Below are 22548 nucleotides of genomic sequence, written 5' to 3'. Positions count from 1 at the left end.
TATTGTACTGGAAGACTGCTAGCTTAAATGTTAAAACATTATTATTCCATAACATTTAAAGAATTTGAGAAATGTACATGTCACACTTCGTAGATATGCACATACATATTCATATAGTACAAACTTGTACTATATAATTGTACTAACTATGCTCTTTGTACGTTTGCAAATAATTTATGTATTTTTATTATTGACGTTTAATTCTTGTTGTTTTAATGTTCAACTTAATAAACAAAATGTTGAAAGAAATTGTATTTCATTCTAGTCTAGCCGGGAAGTTACTAATCTAGGGGCTGTAATCATCTCGATCTTTGAAGATGAATGGACTTCTCTGCTCTAAACAAAATGTGGTGTAAATATACAACAGAGACACGTCATTTGGCCTTTTCTCATATCATGTCTATTTATAGTTTAACCTTCTGATATCAAGAAAAGTGGTCAATGATTATATGGCGCTCTTCCTTTGACGTCATCACATGTAATACTTTAACTAACCTTGGAACAAATGAATTGCAAAAAAGAGGTAAATCCTGTTTAAAATTACACCTTGAAGGAAATGGAGTAGTTGTTTAGGAAATCAGTGCAGATTAGCAAAAAAAATCTCTGAGATGATTATGATGATGATGCAAGCTCTCATAGTGTCACTTTGTTCGTGTCTATTACACTGAATGTCTTCCTTGACTATGATTTGACCTTATCCATATATAGGTATGTGACACATATTCGCTTAGATGAATAGTAGAGCTACGTCTACGTACTATATGCACAGACAATCAGCCTTCGTTTCAAAGTATTTCATTATGTGACGTAGATACTGAGTCATGTACCTCAGTTCGGCCTGGAAATTTTAGTAAATTTCCTGTCCGACTAATGTGCTACAAAGACAGCGCCAGCGGAAATAGTCGCCTAAGCTGAGAAGGTTTCTATTTAATGTCATCTGTATCCACAGAAGATAGTAAAGACTAGATCGCAGAACCGACCAGTTGTCAAGGCTCCTGAGACAGGTATTAATTAATTAATTAATGTTCATCACAGGTGTATTAGTCAAATTTTCTTGCTGACTCCACTTTTACAAAAGTAAATAATTGTGTCACATCAGCAAAAGTTTTCAGTATATCTTTTACGCGATTCTACACATTTTATAAGTTACTACTAGTAATAAAGGGAACTTAAAGTTGACCTTGCCTCCTGTGAGATTTGAAATCACGACCCCTGGTTTACGAGACCAGTGCTCTAACCACTGAGCTAAGGAGGCACTCCTGAGTCCTGAGAGTGCTGATATAAGTCGGATTACACTGGTCTACATATGAATTTTTTTATCTGCTGACTTAGATATTTTAACTGATTCTATATAATTTGAGGTCGCTGATTTCAAATATGTAGTCAGAAAAAGTGTATCACGTCACAATTTTTCACAAATCACATTTGAAAATTTTCACAATATTATAATACTGGGCTAAACTCCAACAATTTTTCATATAGATATCTGCATATAATGAAATTATAGGACTACAAACATAGGTGGCGGAGTTGATAACAGGTATTAAGTTGCATTGTTTCACAAGTCACATTTCAAAATTTTCAGAAAATTATATCCGGCTACATTTCAACAGCACTTGCAAGGAGAATGCGACGTAGTCAGATGTCCATGCAGAGTATCACGTCACGTTGTTTACAATAATACGTTTCTATTTTCTCAATAGGGAGTTCTTAATGGACAAAATGTTTAGGAAATTCCGGCAAATTGATCAATTTGTTTCACGAGCACATACAGTCAACACTTGATGCCTGTACTTATACTAAACTTAACATACACCACAGAATAGCACAACATGCATACCTACTTAGGCAAAAAAAATGTTTCTTTGATTTTCTGGAGTAGGTGGCCTCAGAAACGTCACGCTACAAGCACCAGCAATAGTCGGCCATCATGTTTTCATTCCATCTCCTCTGATATCGGTGCTCCATGGTTTTTATGTCTTGGTGGAAGCGTTCGCCCTGTTCTTCACTTACAGCACCAAAATTGGACGGAAACACTCATATTTACTCCTAACTTTTGAAACATCACCAACAAATTTTCAACTAGAACCTCGTAGTTGTGCGCCCTGAATTTTCGAAGAAAGTTTGTAAGGACATCAGAAAAGGCACACCATGCATCTTTCTCTGTGCTGTTCATTGTTTGTAAGAATTCTTCATCTTTCATTAGCATCCTTATCTGAGGACCATCAAAAATACCTGCTTTTACTTTCTCATGCGTCAATGCAGGAAATTTTGAGCAAATGTATTTAAAGCAAGCCCTATTCTTATCTAGAGCTTTTACGTACTGCTTCATTAATCCCAACTTAATGTGCAGTGGAGGAAGTAACCCTTTCTTAGGATCAACAAGCGGCTTGTTCTGGATGTTTTTCGCCCAGACTTCAAAGCTTTTCCTGGCAGGCCACAGTCTTCGTACACAATGTTCGTTTCTTGCTCGACTGTCCCATAAACACAAAAAGTATGGATATTTCGTGAAACCTGCTTGTTGAGCCAGTAACATTGAAATGACGTTGAGATCTCCGCACACAAGCCAACTATCAATAAAAAGCCTCCATTCTTCTGCATTATACGTACATCCCATAGCTTCAATTAGTCCCTTCACAACTGTACAATAGACAAGTTCTTCGTCCTTTGAAAATATCTTAGATGCCTCTCTCTGTCCCGATACATGAAGGTTGTTCCAGACGCTAACATATTTATTTCCTTTAGTCTACACAGGTCCTGAATACTTTTATGAGGTGCCCAGGCTTTATCTTGGTCACCCAATTTAATTCCAAAATATACACTATATGCTTTCCTTACAAAGTCAGTAATATTTGTCCTTTGTTTTGGAGTTAACAATGCTCGAATAACTGATTGAAATAATATTCATTATAATATTCAATGTGCTGCCATCTTGTGACCTCTTTACGGACTACGTTGTTTCATTGCTCTAAATATACATCCCTAATATTAGATAATTTTCTATTTTCCTCCGAAACCTGGCGTGATAGAAGAAAACGGATTTCGGTTTTGGATTTACCACCCTCGAATTACTAAAGAATAACCATCAGCCTCCAGTCAGCAAAATGGACGTAGACCAGTGTTATCATTGCTACAATTGATTATTGAAGAAATATGATCTTTCCTTCAAATATTTATAGAGGTGAATCCCTCTTCTGAACACGCATCCCGCTTTGATCGTATTTTTTTAGCCCTTGGAATGATATTTTATAAATAATACTTCAATAAATTTCCCCCCGGCTGGATATTTTCCACATATTACGATGCATTCTGGATTAATGGTATGGCAAATTTTACTCTCCTGAGACACATTTCGCCCACTGAGAATGTACGTAAATGTTCTACATATGTTCAATTTTTTCAGGAGAACCCTTTAAAGTTTGACATGATATATATATATTTTTTTTATCTTGGTCACCATTGCGCTGAAAGTTTGTTATCAGTGCAAAGGCTGATATATTGAAGTCTCTCTAGAAGGAAGTAGTTGTTTTGTTAGGTATTTATGTTGTAATTAATAATTTAAATTGCAGATAGAACAATTGCACACAACACTAGTTTTGATTTGAGAGATTCTATAGATAGAACACTGCATTCTGGCCGAATCCAATCAGCTCGCGAAATCCGTCTGCTAGCGTGCTACAAAGATCCACAGCACGGTAAGTGTTGTCATCACAGTATAAAAAGAAAGTTTGCGGATAGCTTTACAGAATCAGACACGAATTTTTTTCGCGCGGTTCATGGTCATGTGCGTGGCATATGGAGCAGTCATTGTAAAGGATCAGTTGTGATCTGTTGTTCCAAGCAGTGGCGTACGTGAGGTTGGGGCTAGGAAATTGATGGGGACTACATCCCATCTCCAAATTTTGAGTTTCGGATGAAAGCAGCAAAGAACTCGGAAACAAAAGAAAACAGTGTTGAATGCAAACACCCCTTGAAATGATCTCCGATTACCATTTTTGTCTTTGAATAACTTTTAAAATGAAGGTTCAAATCGGTGATTGCAAAATATGTTATAGTTTATTCCGGCCGTACGTAGAAAGCAGCTATGTGATACAGCCCTTTACCATTCCAAAGCCCTCGGGAGAAAACCCTGCGTACGCTAACGGTTCCAAGGGAGTGTGTGTGTGTGTGTGTAGAGGGGCGTGTAATTGTAAATGCAAGAAACAACATCTACCTGTATCACGCATCTGTGAAAAGTCACGAGCCGCCGCTGCATTCGGTAGCAAAGTAAAATAAATAATTCATATTTTGGGAATATGCTTTGATTCCACTATTCAAAATTTTTGTCTGTTAACAACGAAAGTAAGAACCGAAGACCATTACTACTGCTAATCAGTTCCCACAAGTGACTGAGGTTAGAATGCAAGTGGTTTATCTCATACACGAATGTCACTTGTGGTTGGTTGAGGAAATTGTCGTAAGGCTTCATTGGCTGTTGGACTTTGCATTCTCGTGGCTGCCTCCAAATTCTGTACATGCACCAAAAAGACTCTCTAAATACAAATATTGTTCGTATGTGGGCATCCTAAATAGGCCACAGCCAAAATATCTCGATTTGTTTACAATTTGGAGATATAACATTTACATTCTCAATGGACGATTCGTCACTTGGGAGGTGAATATAGGAGGCACAGAATTGATACAGGTCGCGTTGCGTAGACCGGAAAAGACTGTCCACGTCTAGTGAGTTTATTTGATAAGGACCTGCAAACCCTTCTCTGTTCTTTGAATTTAAAATTTTGGGTGCGGCAGCACTTAGGCTATTTTGCACCCGTCACATTATAGGGGGGCCAGCCCCTTACCGTTACAAATAACAACTCTAACGTTGCATAACTAAAATCTTAAAATATTCTGACTTCTGTTAAAAGCTGAGGCTGTAAACGGCCACTCAGCACACACAAGGACAAAAACCAGGACAACACACACAAAATTATACTGGCCATAGTGCCAGTCGCCAGAGTCTCGTTCGTCTGCAAAATGCAGTCCAGGGTGGAAGGTACACCTTACAACCCACCTTTGTTCTGCACGTACTTTCAAATCGAGTCCTGGAATAGAAATGCTCAGCTAAACAAGTTCTAGTGCCTTTTAAGTGTCATTTGTCACAACGTAAACAAACATTTGAAATGAGGAGCAAAAAAATACAAGCACCGAGCCAATTGCAGTAATTTAGGTTGTGCAATCGTCACCTTATGAGTTTCCAGCGATGACCTTCCTAACGCTTTTTTTTTTTACCCCTCTTCACTTTTCTTCCTTTTGTCACGCTGGTAGCCTTCCTTTTGTTGCGCTATAAAGGCACACGAGATTTTCAAGTGTCAGAAGTTATTTGTGCAACAGAATCTTCTTGTGACATTTCGACGTTCGACAAGCGGGAGGAAGAGACGACAGGATGTTAGCGCCGAGCTTGTGTTTTGCAATTCTACTTGCTTCGAGCCACACGTACGAATATAAGCCTCCGAAAGGTGACCTTGAGTGGTGGCAAAAGGCAACATTTTATCAAGTCTATCCCAGATCTTTTCAAGACAGTGACAACGACGGTGTTGGAGATTTGAAAGGTAATCTGTTAAATATTTATTTGCAAAAACATTATGGTATGACTAACTTTTTGTAGACATATGGAGTGGCGTCGGCAGGCTCGAGCTCAGGCGTCACCAGAACCTTTTGTAAGAAGGGGGGTTAGGCCATAAAACTTGAATAGTAGAAATAATGGCGCCCGAACACCTCTCACTCGGTTATTTCGTTAATTTTAGCATTGATACTTACCTATTCTGCATTGCGGAAGATTCTTTAAGGTGAAATTATGCCTTTGTCCATAAAATAGTGTCAACTTTTCATATTACGAGTCATTATTTGTCTTCCTTGTTCCGCTTGGGTAACAGACAATATGGCATGCACTCGTCAAGGATCATCGCGCGTCGTGCTTGTGTTTTGTCAATTTGGAGTGGGTATGCAGTGTTTCCACCTACTTAACCGAAAAATACCTACTTTCATGTTCATTATGTCATAACAAACCATTGACGGATAGCCCAAAAAAAAACATTCACGATAGCCCCACAAATCATTGACGGATAGCCTCTAAAATTATTCACGATAGTCCCAAACACCATTCACGATAGCCCCAAAAACCATTCACGATAGCCCCAAAAACCATTCACTATAGCCCCAAAAACCATTGATGGATAGCCCCAAAAACCATTCACGATAGCCCCGAAAACCATTTACGATAGCCCCACGGACCATTTCCGGCAAGGTTAGGTTAGGTTGGGTTAGGTTTGGTAAGCATAGTTAAAAAAAAATCTCGTAAAAGAAAAGGCACGTTTGGAAACACTGGCGAGACCGCATGACTTCCGACGCTCGCGCCATCTGCAGGTATATAATGGAAACAACGGCATAATGTTGTCGCTTTACAGAAAATGCAAGTTCCATAAATAAAAAGTGATTATTTCTTGTTTAGCAGCATTGTCTGGTGAAGTTTTCAGTTTCCGCGAAAGAATATCGCATATTTACCGAAATAATAACAACAATAATTATTATCATGGCAATGACTAATATCATTAATAACTATTATAAATAATTGAAAATTAAACATAGTATATTATTATTATTATTATTATTATTGGCGAGACCTTGCTATTCAATCAATCAGATGAGTGAATATCTAGCACAACTGTTCTCCATTGTTTTTTAAACATTTTATACAATTAGTATACTGATATGCATAGCTATTCTATTTTTCATTAACTTTTGTGTAGCTCGTTCAAGAAAAAGCTTTGAAAACAAGAGGAAATTTTACTCAAAAAGTATATGTTGTGTGGCCTCTCGAAATTTTGAAATCTGTGGAACAATTTCGTTTAAATGGTAGAATATGAAGGCCTGGTGCTTGTATTTTGCACTGATTTTTTTTTTATCTAATGCAGTTTTTGTTGTGGTTATTCTGTTCGAATACTAGCTAACTGAACTTTATTTCCGTTAATAATAATAAAGTAACTAGCTTTCAGCTCTTTTTATAACTTTGAAAGAACGATTTCAATTTCCAGGGGAGGAGGGTTCCACGAACTGTTTCGAGCAGCCCAGAGACGCCCATGGGCTCAAGAATGAGCGAAATAGTTTCAGGTGGGCTCCGCTCTGGTTGTCGTGGCTACTAACATTCATTCTTTCAATCTCTCCCTTTGCTTTTATCTTTTTCTTACTATCTTTCTCTCTCTTTTCCGTTGTCTCAAGATTTTATCTTGCCTTTGCTCCCTCTTTCGTTCTCTATCTCCATTTCTCTTTCTGTTTCTCCTTTGTCTCCTCCCTGTGTCCACCTTCCTATTTCCATATCTCTTTCCTTCTTCCTCTGCTTCTCTTTTTCGCATGTTTATCTTTTTATCTGTCTCACCCTTTCATGGGCGGCGCCAGGTGTGTGCGACGGGGACAAGAGTTCAACACTTTCCTCCATACTCTCAGTTTTCATCTCAGTAGTACGGTAATAAGAACAAGAATAATATAACACCATTAAGCCTTGTTCCCATGATATGAAAAACTCAATATGCTGACCAAGGCAGAAATTTATTTTATTAAAAAACATAAACTAAACGTAACGTTTCAACCTTCTAGCAAGGTCTTCTTCAGACTCTGCACCAAGTACAAATGTAACAAAAATTACTCCCCTCCAGACTATTAGAAAATTGTTCTGGAACATTCTAGCAGGTGGCTTCCCTTGTCAACTGTACTTTCACCTGAAAGGCGATTTACCTAAACATTTTCTTTCATCTGGAATGCGGTTGGACTCTTTATCTCACGCTCTTTTTGCTTCATTCTTCTTCCTTCTTCTCTCCTCTTTCTCTCTTGTCCTTTCCACTCTTTCTAACACCTTCTTCCAGTCTTTGTTTATCATCAGTCCCCCATTCCAGTTCATTGTGTCTTCTTCACCTTTTTTCTTTATTTCCTTGGTCTCCTTCCATTTTCTCACTAGTATTCTCTCTCCCTTCTTATCTGCTTAGCTTCATCCCACTCTATGTTATGTCCTGTTTCTCTCGTGTTTAAATATCGCATTTCTCTCTCTCGTAAGTCGTACATCATCCCTATGTTCTTTCAACCTGTCTTTCAGCCTCTTTTTCGTTTCTCCTATGTATACACTTTGACATTCTTTACATTTCACTTAGTAGATAATCCCTTCCTCTTCCTCTACTCTGTTTTCCTTTTTCTTGTTTGCATTCTTCACTATTCTTAAGATGCTTCTCCCTCCCTTCCTGTAAGTTTTAATGCCCGCTTTCCTAAGCACTTTGCATATCTTATCTGTGGTCTTCCCCATACTCCTTATTTCAAACATCCTCTCTTTTTCTTTCTCTTCCAATTCTCCAATTATTCAAGAATAATATGTATGAAATGAATTTTACTGTATTGAATATTGCAATAGCGAGCTTCTCTCCCATTCTACACTGCGATAGAAATGCCCAATGTGTAATCCAGTGTCCATTACCCTCAGTGTAATATAGTGTACAATTACTCTTTTAAAGCCTTAATTTTCTTTATTTCACTTCCTTTTAATCATCTATATATTACTTACACAGTACTAGTACACATTAGAAAAGTATTAAAATCATACTTTTCTTGTGCATGGCAAAAAATTGCTAAAAATGCAAAAATCAATAACGCAAGTGCAAGGAAGAGTCCAATGAAACCTTAATTTGTTTTCGTTTCTTATCTAGTAGATTTCTGTATGTAGGGTTGCACAAGTTTACTGCATTTTAGAACAGACCTATTGCTGATCTACATATATTTTCAAGTTTGGTTCAGTGCCTGTATTCCTCAAGAAAATAAGTCTTTGGGGTCCACGTGCACGTGCAGTCGCTTATGAAACACTGCGAAGACGTTTTCACACATCTGCCTGCGAAATGACGCCATTGTCGAACTTTCTCCTCCATTAGTAAACTTGCTGGTGTGGTAAGCATGCACAGAGATATTGAATTGATCACTTGCAGAGAAATGTCTAAGTTTTAGGCAAAAAAACACTCGTGCAAGTGTGTAGTATGCGCCATCTTTAAAACAACAAAAAATGCCATTTTGAAGCTCACTTGATTAGTGTTGCAGCCTTGGGGTCGTTTTGTAAATAACAGTTTATACCTCATGTGAATTTCAACAGTATACAGTTTACTCTACACATTTTTATTGGAATTTTAAGGTTTTAATTTCACTCTTGTAACACAAGAGCAACCTGACTGCAAGAAAAGAAGTAATCATAATAATAACAATAACAAATTGGAATTTAATTTTCATTAACATTGAATTACTCTATGCTAACGTACACGGACTGTACATGGTTCACATATGTATAGTAGTAAATATCCACAAACGTGCCAATGAAATCTCCCCTTCCAAGTGTTAGGAAGGTGGCAGGACAAAAGTGTTTTGTTAGCGACATTCTTCTTAACTTGCAAGTTCAGGATAGCCTTTCCCTTATCAGAAGGACATCTTTGTGTTTCTTGAGAAGGAAGTGCAAATGTCATGTCACGCTGTGTTGATCACAAAGAGTCTTGCTTGGTTGAGCTAACAATTACATAAGATTTCCCTCTGCTAATTTTTACCTGATGTCTTGAATACTATATCAACTTTCCCGTAATTGACAGAGGAAAACGTATTGCGTAACTTGAGTAATAAGTTGTAATGGCTATTTTGTTATGATACCTGTTTAATTGCAATTACAATGTACAAGATCATTTCCAAGTTTCACTTAACTTCGTACCCATTAGTATAATAACACGTTTCCCATTAATTCTATTTTGCAGTACATTACACATGTAAAAATACAATGTAATACTTCTCGCAATAATTTCGTTTCTAGATACTAAAATGTTGTTGTTATTGACATGGTGTTTTAAGTCCACTTTATGCACACTAAGGCTAATCGGGATTGGACCTACAGTTTAAAGTGGGATCTGAACCACTATGTGCCTCCACCTGGTATCGATCCCGGGACCCCGTGATTACATAGATACTCAAATGTCTAACATTTCTGCGCTTCATGTAACCTTACTCATACAGTCAGTGTGCAAATTAAAGTTTTTGCTTTTGGGGGTACAAGGAAATCGGCTCTCTTACTGGAGCAAATAAAAACGCATTATTGTTACTACTAGTTGTAGTGATGCAGTGGTATTACTATTATTACTGACAATAACTCGAGGTAAATATTAAGATATTTAAAAACTGCACGATAAATCATTCATTTTTTAACCCTGCTCTTTTCTCCGTACATAAACTGTTCCACTGCTGCTCATGTTTGCCGGAAGGGGGCATCGAACGATCCATCGACCCGACATTTCATTTTTTGTTGTTTCATTCTTTTGGGGAAAAAATATATAGGGTTAAATTTTGCCAATAACAGTTTATATTATTTGTATTCATGATACAAGATGGAGGGATAATGTTGAGATGGAACTAAAGGAAATTGGTAGAGATGGAAAAGAGTATATACGAAGGCGGGCTGAAAAGTAATGCCTCCTATTTTCTTGTGACGGTGTAAAGACATTTTGGATTTTGAGCAACCATGAATAGTACTCTTCAGAATTTCCCCCCTTCTCCGCTCCAAATTTCAAACTTCTATCACCAGGGGTTGCTGAACTTGAGCGAGGAAAATGGCAGCATGTAACCATACTATGTCGGTGCACCTGAAACTGCGTGTGGTGAGCGAGTTTCTAACTGCAGAAAATGTGTCCCCCAATTAACATTCATCAGAGAATGAAGGCTTTTTATGGCAATGAATGTGTAACGTCAGTATTGTATGATTTGGGGCTGTTCATGCTCACAATGAAAACCCCTGCCGAGGAACTCTCAACGTGTGTGATAAAGAACTTCTTGAGAGTTCAGAGTTCCTCAGCAGGGGTTTTCATTCTGAGCATGAACAGCCCAAAATCATACAGTACTGACGTTACACATTCATTGCCATAAAAAGCCTTCATTCTCTGATGAATGTTAATTGGGGGACACATTTTCTGCAGTTAGAAACTCGCTCACCACACGCAGTTTCAGGTGCACCGACATAGTATGGTTACATGCTGCCATTTTCCTCGCTCTAGTTCAGCAACCCCTGGTGATAGAAGTTTGAAATTTGGAGCGGAAAAGGGGGAAATTCTGAAGAGTACAATGCATGGTTGCTCAAAATCCAAAATGTCTTTACACCGTCACAAAAAAATATCAGGCATTACTTTTCAACCCGCCCTCGTAGATCTTGCTCAGGATAGGGACAGATGGAAGGCCTGTGTTGCTGCAGCCATGAACCTTCGGATTCAAGAAGGCTAGAGAGTTAGTTAGTTAGTTGTATTGATTTCTGAAGCAGTTGTGCCGGGATGATAAGGAAAACACGTCTGACATGAAAATAATGTGTGGATCACTTATTTAAGCATATTGTATATTACGTTTAGAATCATTGTTTTGAAACAAAGAAATGGGTAACATTATTAATTTAGCAATACTTGACACTTAATCCATCTCATTTGCTAAAGTATTGATTCCTAATTTATACCCAATTCAATCATGTCAATCTTCATCGTGCTTGTCCAACAGGAAAATATTCGCTGTTCTAATGGGTTTTTTTTAATAGCTCGATTTTATTTCTATTGTTACAGGTATCGAATCGAGACTGGATTACCTCGTAGATCTTGGCGTGAAGGGGGTTTGGTTGTCGCCTATATACAAGTCGCCAATGGCAGATTTTGGGTACGATATCTCTGACTTTGCAGATGTTGACCCAACGTTTGGAACTCTTCATGATTTCAAAAGCTTAGTTTCTGCTATGAAGCAAAGAGGTAAAAGACTGTAGTTTTTAGACATATTGGTGCTAATATCGACAACTTGTTGCATTTAAATATTTATCATCTTCAATCTTAATTGTTAATTATGTACTGTCTCGTTAACATTGTGTCGAACCAGAGGGCAAACATTTACGAAACGAAAAGTAGTTTCTATTGCATTTCTTGAAATTGCGGCCCTATACTTTTGACACTCATCTTTGAGATAAATGTATTATAATATCACGAAGTTATTTATTACGTTTACATGTTGATATTATTGTTTACTATAATATTAATTAGGACTGGTAGTCGTCCATGTATTCAAATACATTTATTATTTAAAGTTAAGTCAAGGCCTGCGAATTTTATTAAACTCATCTGAAACTAAACATAACGTAACATCTCTAGCAGTTAGACACTGGCCGAGTCTATATTCATTAGAAAGTATAGGGTCGAACAATAGAGTAAACATATTACTAATAATTCCTTTTTTCGGATTTATTGCAATCATCACAAGCAGCTATCATACCCAGATGTATCCTTGACTGTACAAGAGCATCAACAACGTGTGGGTGATGGTAGGACAAGAATTATGCTCTCAGAAGGATAAGGAGAGAGAAAGAAACTATGTTTACTGATATCTTTTGATGTGTTTTTTTTATATTTACACAACTTAGTTGCAATTCTTGTAAATCCAGTGGCGGCGATTAGGGTTGATGGATTTCTTGCATTCCAGGTTTGAAGATAGTGATGGATTTTGTGCCGAACCACTCAAGCAATCGCCACGTGTGGTTCCAGAAATCGGCGAGGGGAGAAGACCCATACACATACTACTACATATGGGCCCAGCCTAGAGGTTATGCGGACAACGGTGAACCAATACCGCCAAATAATTGGGTACGTAGATAAACCATTCATTCCTCGCCATAATAGGAACAAATCTAGAATGATAAAAGGAAGAGAAGAAAGAAACATAGAAGAGTAAGGAGACAGTAATAGCAAGTTTATTTCTCGTGAAGGTATTTTACATAGAGGACCTGTCTGAAAATATACTACATGAACTTTAGGAGTTTCATAAACTCGTGTTGACCATGACAAATTGAGCTCAACGAAGAGATTACTTCATTGTGTGTTAATCCTCAGAAAATAAAATTAATTGAACCAAAAGCACCCAAGCAAATAGTGGGTTGATCTACTTGGAATGTTTTGCCTTTGAAAAGAAAACTTCATATTTAGACGTGTACTTTGCAAATCAAGGATATATAGGAACATACATCAATAATGTTACCTTCGATACACCTACAAATAAAAAATCTTAATTTAGTGCAAATTTATTTTATTGTGTTATTATTTTTATGTACATAAACGAATAATAATAGGCCTCGCCGATAGCGTAGTCTTGTAACCAAGAGGTCCCGGGTTCGATACCCGGTGGAGGCACATAGTGGTTCGAATCCCACTTTAAACTATGGTTCCAGTCCCGATTAGCCTATCTGCGAATAAAGTGGACTTAAAACCTCAACTGAAACAAACGAATACCTAACGCATATACTCCTGGTTTTGTACAAAAAATCTCTAAATCTGTAGATTCCAGGGTGCGAAATCACTGAAGATTATTGGGGGAAGGAGCAGACACACACACACACACACACAATATATATATATATAAAAATTTGTGTCACTTATTAAATAATCAAATATACAATATATCGACTGTTCTTCATTCAAAATTCGATTGCAAATTGAAGATTTTAATATACTACTAATGATATGAACAATGATTTGCGTGACTAGGGGAAAAAGTTAAGAAACATTAGGAAGATAATAGTTTCCTACATAAAATTTACATCTAAATGTTATTACATGATTTATTAATATATGTAAGTACTTTGGGGTAGCTGACGAAAGGCGATGATAAATGGAGAAGAAATAACAAGTCGGACTCGTTCAGTATTCTGTCTGGGGATTGCTGAGGTCAGGGTCATTAGAGATGAGGCTCTTTGTTGTCCGTTCTTTGTGTATGTTTTCGATATTATTCCAGTAAAGTATATTCGACTCCCAAATTAATTGTGTATGTTTGTTGGTAGAAGAAAAACTCTTTCCCCCCGGAAAAGTTTGGTGGGGGGGTTTCAGGACAATACCGTTGGTGGGGGAATTCCCTCCTGCCCCCCCCAAGATTCCGCACCCTGGTAGGTTCTATTTCAAAGGCAAAGCAGTCACCTAGTTACATACATTTATTAAAGAGGTTACTGAACCATTCAAGTTGTTTAAAGCATGCGCACTCGATAAATGACTGTTGATGAAGAGGTGACGCATTCGTAAAGTAAATTTTTAGAGCAAAAATAATTCAATTATAAATGGAATTGTATGCTGTTAACTACTGTAATTTTCGTTGTCATTTAGAGTATCTGAACAAGAAATGAGACGTCGTTGTTCGAGTTTTTCAACACAAGGACAAAGTCGCTTTTGCAAAAAGCGGTACCATTCTTTCAGTTCCTGATCGGATGCCTGGCACGAAAACACACTCCAATGTCCTTGAAGGGTATGAGGAGGAACAAAATGAGAAATTAAAAATAGGGTTAAGAAACAATATGGTGTCCGGGAGCGACAAAAAAGAAGCAAGGGCTTGATTGCTCGTGCAGAGATGATGAGAATTGCCAATTAAGAAGCCGTTAAAGCGAGTCAGTCATTACGCGATGTTCACCATATATGGACTATAGGAACTTGCGGAGTAGCCGCTGGCTCTCATCAACTAACACGCAGTTGAGAGACGTTTCGTGCCAACACTGTGTTGCTCGCAAACGAATCGACCTTTTTGTATTACCCTTGGGAACGAAATCTCTGTAAAGAATTAGCAATAATATAAACAGACATGTGCTTAGAACTATATGAATGAATGTTTTGATTCTCCATTATCGACAGCTAGGATATCTACAGTTTGAGTCGCATCCGAACCATTGTGCATTGTACTTCTATTTGGGGATCGAATCCGGGATACAACACTAGAGGTCCCAGGTTCGAATCAAGCCGTACCCAAAATTTAATTTCGGGGGGGGGACTTAATCCTTATCAGAACGGGCGTCGCCAGAGATATTTGTAGAGAGGGTCAAGCCATAGATAAAATTTGATTAGTACAAATAATAATGACAATAATAATTGTTACTTTACAATAGTAACTATTATAAGTTATTAAAATATACTAATTTCAATCCAAATTTATTGTTATTATTACAAAAATGGAAATACATTGCTACTCAATCCACCGTATCAGTGAATATTTAACACAATTATTGTCCATTATTTTTCTTATATTTTGTACAGTTAGTGTCCTGAAATCAGAGTTATTGTATTTTGTTCTTAACTTTTACACAATCGTTCAAAGAAAGGCTTTAACAGTTAGTGGTAAAATTTACTCATAGGGTTTATATTCTGATCTCACAAAGAAAACTATAAGTTTCGTAAGCTGTGGATCCATTTATTGTTTGGATTAAATGGTAGAATATATAAATATAACCTAGTTCTTCTATTAAACAATAAACTTTTTTACTGTGGTTATAACTTTTTCTGTTATTAACATTATCAATAACATTTAAATTAGACATTTGTTGGATTTCGGGTGAGGTTTCAGCCCCCTTAGCCCTCCCCCTGGCTACGTGCCTGGTTCGAATCCCTACTTGGTCACGGATGTTCTTTGCATGTCCCTTCATTAATTTCATATCATCACTCATCTTCATCTTCGTGATTAGCGAAAAGTGCAGAAATACGAAGTTAAATAAACCAAATCAATCAATCAATCAGTCGAACCTGAGACCCCTTGATTTCTAAGGGACATTTACCACCAATCCATCATGCTGCGACTTTGAATCGATACTCTTAGCGATACTGATACTTGAAAATTGTAATAATTAAAAGTTGTTGAAAATATTGATCAATATTAGTGAGTAAGAATTCTACTTCAACTATAAGCATCAACTTACCGGAATTTTTCTTTGAAATACGCGTATTCAAAAAATTACATCCGAATATTATATCGGTGAAAAATCAATGGAAACTTGGACTTTTGCATAAATTCCATGATAATTAGACTCCGCGAAAGGTTCGTGCTGCATTTCTGTGGACGCCGCGAACGATCAAAAAACCCGAAAAAGCATCGGCCGATATCCGTAAATAAAATCCCACCGATACCACTGAGTATCATCCGATATCGATACATCGGTTGATTGATTGATTGAGTTTGTGTTTTAAGTCCACTTTATGCACAGTAAGGCTAATCTGGACTGGACCTACAGTTTAAAGTGGGATCCAAACCACTATGTGCCTCTATATATGGAATCGAACCCGGGACCCCTTGATTACAATGCGACGACGACATCGGGGAGGCCCTAATAGACCCCCCACACGCACATGCATATACACATGTGTAAGTATGCATATATATATACAGGGTTATCCATTTGGGTATGGATACAATAAAACATTAATAGAAACGTAAATGTGATAGTAGGAAAATTTTCGTGTTTGTGTTTTCGTGCGTGAAACATGGGAGTTTTGCTGTAGTGTGTTGGCAACAATGAAGTTTGAACTGATTCGTTATTGTGGTTCGTGATTTTCTTGACCAACATTTCAATCGTCGTTGGTGTGGCCGTGGGGGACCAATTGCTTGGCCTCCCAACTCCCCAGATTTAACCCCTCCAGACTTCTTCGTCTGGTGTATCGTTAAAGACACTGTCTATTCACAGAAACCCACAGACATTGATGATTTGAATCTCAAAATCACACAGGCTTTCGACAGATTCACCCCAAGATGTTACACCAGACGTGGAATGAATTGAATCACCTTTATGAGTTGTGCAGAGTTCGCAATGGAGGCCATGTAGAAAACTGAAAACTGTATCAAACTGTTTGTAGTGTATAAAAATAAAAACTCCCAGCTTTCAGTCTTTTCTATACAATATTTCAGGTAATTACATTTGACAAAAAAAATTTCACATCCATTTTATTTTATCCATACCCAAACGGATCACCCTGTATATTAATTCAACCAACTAATGCGTAACTTATTTCAGATAAGTGTGTTTGGTGGATCTGCCTGGACGTATAATCAGAACAGAGGAGCATTTTATTTACATCAGTTCACAGAAGAACAACCAGACCTGAACTTCCGGAATCCTCTAGTACTACAAGAGATGTTGGTAAGCATCATTGTGTAAGATTTCATATCACACACATGAAGTGAATCTCTCGAGATATCGACCAGGCGAGTTGTAGAAGATGATACGTTAGTTATCGAAATTAACTTACCTGACCGATACCTCGACAGAGTCACTTTATTATTATGCGTCACCAGGAAATCTTGAAGATATGATGAACACGTAAGAATGGCTATATACACTTGATTTACGAACGGTTACAACGCATGATATTTTAAATTACTACGATGAGCTTCAGCATATCTTTACTTGAATTACGAACAGCTACAGTATACGCAGGGTGGAGCTGATGGGATTGCCACCAAGGATGTATTTGGGGGGGGGGGGGGGCTCGAAAAACTTACAAAATACTAAAATTAAATAATGAAAATGTACTTGTTTATCATTTGTTGTACAGTCGATGGTTATTAATTTCCTCTGAAGTTATTGGAAGGCAAGGATTATATTGGGATCATACGGCTTTGAAGGATAGTACCAAAGATTTATGCTTATTATTTATGATAATGTACATAAAATATTAATCAGGATCTTTGCTTTTCGCCAACTGGATCTAACATCCTTTTTTGTTATTCAATAAATATTCAATTCTTCATCTATTTTACATTAATTTCTTTGCCAGGGCACTTATATTTATACAAATTATACCGATCTTATTTACATGTAAGCTAGATAATGGATTGCGTGCAGTTAGATCTCTATTCTTATACTGTCTTTTTATCTATTCGTGTAATATCCACAATATAATATTAATGAATTTATATATTTCACTTAGCATTTATTTCATTTAATATAATTACAATATAATTATTTTAATTTAAACATTATTATTATTATTCCTGAGACACTTGTTCGGACCCTCCGAAATATATTTCTAGATAAGTGCCTGGTTGCAGCCCCGAAATTATGAGAAATTTAAACATTTCAAAATGAAAGCAGTATAGAACTCGGGGGAAATGAAAGTTGTAAATATAAAACGCACTTTTAAAGAACCCTCGATTACCATAACTGCCTTCGAACAACTTTTAAAACGAAGGTTCAAAATCTTATAATTACAAAATATTTTGTTGTATATCCTGCTCCCAATCGAACGTAGCAATGTAATTTTACAATATACAATTCCAACCCCCACCGAATACAAAACCCTGCGTACGCAGAGTGGGGGACTGATGGGGCTACAGCCTTCCCTTGAAATTTTGAGAAAATCAACGTTTTCAAATAAAAACAGAAAAAGGCAGAGTGGAAAATGGAAACCTCCCTTCAAATTACTTTGTCATTTTTGAGAGCAGAAAGCTTTAAATATACGAAATATCTTATTGTGTATTCCGTCCTCCTAGAAAGCAGCTATTATTTACAATTACAGACCCTTCCGAAAATAAATCCTGCGTACGCCAGTGGCTATAGTGCCCTATGTTTACTTGAATTATGAGCAGTTACAGCATATATTTACTTGAATTACGAACAGTTACAGTATATGTTGATTTGAATTACGAGCAGATACTTCATATGCTAACTTGAATTACGTTCAGTACCATTTTTGACAGCTCGACGTTGCTTCTTACTTCCAGTTTCTCAATACAGTTTCCAAAGGGCACATCAAGGCAAGAAAAAACTGTATACTTTTTAAAACATTTTAAACTTGTGTGTACATTCTGCACGTGCAGCAATTGTAACTTTCACGATGTAAACAGTGATTTTCTTTTCGCAGAATGTTCTGAGGTTTTGGCTCAACCTTGGCGTGGATGGCTTTCGAGTGGATGCCACCCCTCATCTTTTCGAAGACCCCCAACTGAGGGACGAGCCCCCCTCGTGGGATTCACATGCTGTACCCGACACTTATGGCACCCTGGATCATATTTACACAAAGGACCTGCCCGAGCTGTACGATGTCATGGCGAAATTTAGAGAAGTGTTGGATGATCATGCGGCGAATACGAACGGTATCACAAGGTATATAAAGTCATTACCTATTTCGGTAGGTTGTAGATTCGTAGTACATATAGTAGCTAGCAAAAGTTTTGCAAATCAACCCCCTCCCCCCAGCTGACCCCAAGGCTGGACCAAACATCACTCCAGCTAACATTTTCCACTTCAAGCGCTGACCGAAACAGCATGTGAATAGATCCTTGATTCTCTTGTAATGAAGGGCTCTCAAGTTCGATACCCGGTGAAGACACATTGCTCAGTGGTTCGAATCCAGTACCGACCAGTCTCCCTGTGCATAAAGTAGACTTAAAAGATGCTACGTCCCGCGTAGCGGTGCACTTCACAAGTACACTTACCTTATAAGCTCAGCAGAGCATGCTGGATAATCCCAGGGTTCGGGCTAAGTTACTGCGTTCCTTCCCCTTGGATCCACAGGTGAAGTCCAATGACAACCCACGAGGTTGTCCTCCTGATGCAGGTATCCACAAGTACGAAATACACTTTCGAAATAAAGAAAACCCGGAATATGTTCAACTTTACGTTTATTATAGACACGCACGTATATCATGTAAGACTAAAATTACAATTCAAATACTTTCGAACTGTACAGCACGAGATGCGTAAGCCTATCTTTCCCGTAATGCGAAGCACCTCTTGCTACTTCAAATCTCTCCGCGCAACTACTAACCGTTTTTCTGGAAGGCGAAAACACCTCCTCAGTTACACAGTGTTACCAGACACAATAACCTTTTAATACTAGGAAGTTTGATAAAAGCCAACAGTAATATATTAGAAATGTACAGTAATCTGGCACAGTGAATTTAGGTATGTGGTGGCAACAATGCAATGAAAAGCGCGTGATCTTCTCACACCACAAGAGTTTAAATAAATCAACAATGGATTTCAAAATATAAGAGAAACGAACGGCGTTTGCCAGAAACATGAAACAACAAATAGATATAAGGGATTTAACTCAGAAATTATTAACTTAGGCTTCACTAACTTGATTAAAATGAAACTTACAACAATCTTTAGAATATTTAAAATCAAATGAAACGATTAATGTTGAAACTATGTAAATTGCTTAAATTTGCCGCTATTCATACTTGTAGATATGTGTATAATTTTGATTATAAAGGCGGCCATATTAGAAAATTGGCTGAAGGCATTAATATATTTATGAATATATAAATGAATTATTAACTGTATAATACTAATAATAATATTATAAAACCACGAAGTAATGGCAAACTCGGGGTCATTACAATATCCCCCCTCTTCCAAATTAAAAAAATCTTTAATGAGAAAATCGAAGAAAAGTATATTTTTATATATCAAACAAATATAAAACTTGTCTGTGCCAGAAAACGTACTAACAACGAAGTATCTTAACATTGATTACACAAATGTTTTGCAACGTATTCACAATAAACAGATTATGGAGATAAGAAACCAAAGTTAGTGTACTATTCCATTCTTGTATACAAAAAAAATCATTCAAAGCATTGTTACAAAATAAGCTTCCAAAAGAATTTGAATGTGTGCAGAGAGCTTAATCTTTAGCTTGCAATACGTAATTCGTGTTTTTCTTTTGACAATCAAAATATTCTACAGTTTTAACTTACATTAGAAACATATACGATTCGTAAATACAAGCGGTTCTACAATCACAGAAAACAATTACAAAAGGAAAAGTTGTCGGCACTTTGACAACCATCGCCGAACATGAGAAAAAGTTACCAATCTAAGCATTGTTACAGTCATGCCTCAACACAAAAGAAAACAAAACCAAAAGAAAACATACAAGGAAATTACAGTCGCGAGCTTCATTCATTGTTACAGGCTTTTACAGAAAAAGCGCGTTCTTGCTTTGAAGAGAAATAAACAGATATCTTTCTTATACTCTCAGTTCTTTCTTTCTTGCATTTCAACCTAACAATGGATTCTTTTGTTCGACAGTATTGAGTAATATAAAGAACAAAACAACAATTTAATCTATAAGTTCATTTGCACTTGCGGGATTCCTTCCTTCAGTCAAAATGCATCCATTTGTGAGTTGTCGGGCAAGGGTCGGATGACTTGTGGGATCGAATGTTTGGGAGCCAAAACAATATCAATGATGAAATTAGACCACAATCGGTGATTCGTGTCGACAATAAAGGCGCAATAAAACATTTCTTGAATAACTGTCCATTCCTTCAACTGTTCTAATTTCTTGTTGAGTGCAGCACGTTTAGAGATGGGAATCGGATAAGGCTTCCGAAATACAGGAATTTGATCAATTAAATTTATTACACATTCCAGTCCTTTGACCGTTCTTGGTCTGTCAGAAAACGTCTGTTGATATTTTAAAATTAAATCTAACAGTTCCTTTCGTTCTGAAAAACTCAAAGTAATACTTTCATCGACCTTACACTTCAAATCCTCCTCACTAGCCATCCACTTGTCATACTGAACGTGGTGCACAGCCTTCCTTTGCTCATTTGCCCCCACGTTAAAAACTATATTCTGATACAAGGATGATTCATCATCGAGGCGAAGTATCAGCTGATTGGTTTGAAAGTCCACATTAGCCTTACAACAATCTTTAGAATATTTAAAAGCAAATGAAACGATTAATGTTGAAACTATGTAAATTGCTTAAATTTGCCGCTATTCATACTTGTAGATATGTGTATAATTTTGATTATAAAGGCGGCCATATTAGAAAATTGGCTGAAGGCATTAATATATTTATGAATATATATATGAATTATTAACTGTATAATACTAATAATAATAATATTATAAAACCACGAAGTAATGGCAAACTCGGGGTCATTACAAAGAAGAATTCAAGAATTCTCCCGGGATATTGACCAAGTGAGTTCTGGAGAAATTCTAAAGTTTTCGAGAGCTAACGTCACTCTTATCTTCAGGATAGAAGATGCGAATGACTTCTACCCTGAAGATAAAAGTGATGCTAGCTGTCGAAAGCTTCAAAACCTCTCTAGAACTCACTTGGTCGATAGCCGGTGAAAATCTATTCATTATTCGTCTCCAGGAAAGCTTCAAGAATTTCTTCGGTTACAACATATGTTTTCTTGAATTACAAACAGTTACATCATGTGCTTGCTTCAATAACACGCGTCTATAGCATATGTCCTTGAAGAAGACTTGTAAGACCTAGAAAAGTCAGGAAAATTAACCTATGGCTGAAAAGGCACGGAGAAGTCAGGGAATTGTGAAAATACACCCAAGAACCTGGAACAATTAGGGAAATCAAGTATTTATACTTGCCAGGATTAGGGATTAAAAATTAATAATATTTTTCATAGTTTATCTTTGTTCATTGTTTGATAAACTTTATTCTCGAATATAACGTGCATTTTAACACAAATAAACTTGGGTTCTATTAGCATGTTGAAACACCACTGAATGGTGTGGTAAAAATAATAACCCGTGGCTCTACAAGGGCCTTGGCCTATCTCCCGATTTCCAGTCTTCCTCCCACAAGAATATATATATATATATTACACATATATGAAATAAAATAGAAAATTAGCCTTTAAAACAAGCCTATTCGCATATTTTCCCCAGGAAGGGGCATGGAGGGCCACCCCAAAACTGTG

The 22548-nt window shown here is 37.1% G+C and overlaps 1 protein-coding gene and 1 non-coding gene across 2 annotated transcripts in view; one reads left to right on the top strand and one right to left on the bottom strand.

The window, feature by feature from the left end:
- Positions 1–1182: 1182 nt before the first annotated feature.
- On the bottom strand, positions 1183–1255 carry TRNAT-CGU (transfer RNA threonine (anticodon CGU)). The gene has a single exon. It is a non-coding gene; the product is annotated as a tRNA-Thr (tRNA).
- A 4040-nt stretch (positions 1256–5295) lies between these two features.
- Positions 5296–22548, top strand: part of LOC146000327 (maltase A1-like) — a 56299-nt gene continuing 39046 nt past the window's right edge. Inside the window, exons 1-5 of the mRNA XM_083137841.1 lie at positions 5296–5591; positions 11640–11819; positions 12541–12701; positions 16871–16996; positions 18720–18961. Coding sequence (XP_082993967.1) covers positions 5426–5591; positions 11640–11819; positions 12541–12701; positions 16871–16996; positions 18720–18961 — 875 coding nt within the window. The 5' untranslated portion in view covers positions 5296–5425. The remainder of the gene's footprint in view (positions 5592–11639; positions 11820–12540; positions 12702–16870; positions 16997–18719; positions 18962–22548) is intronic.

Source organism: Lepisma saccharinum, chromosome 16, assembly GCF_977018435.1.
Source record: "Lepisma saccharinum chromosome 16, izLepSacc3.1, whole genome shotgun sequence".
NCBI classification, from domain to species: Eukaryota; Metazoa; Arthropoda; class Insecta; order Zygentoma; family Lepismatidae; genus Lepisma; species Lepisma saccharinum.
This window is presented reverse-complemented; position numbering and strand designations above follow the sequence as displayed.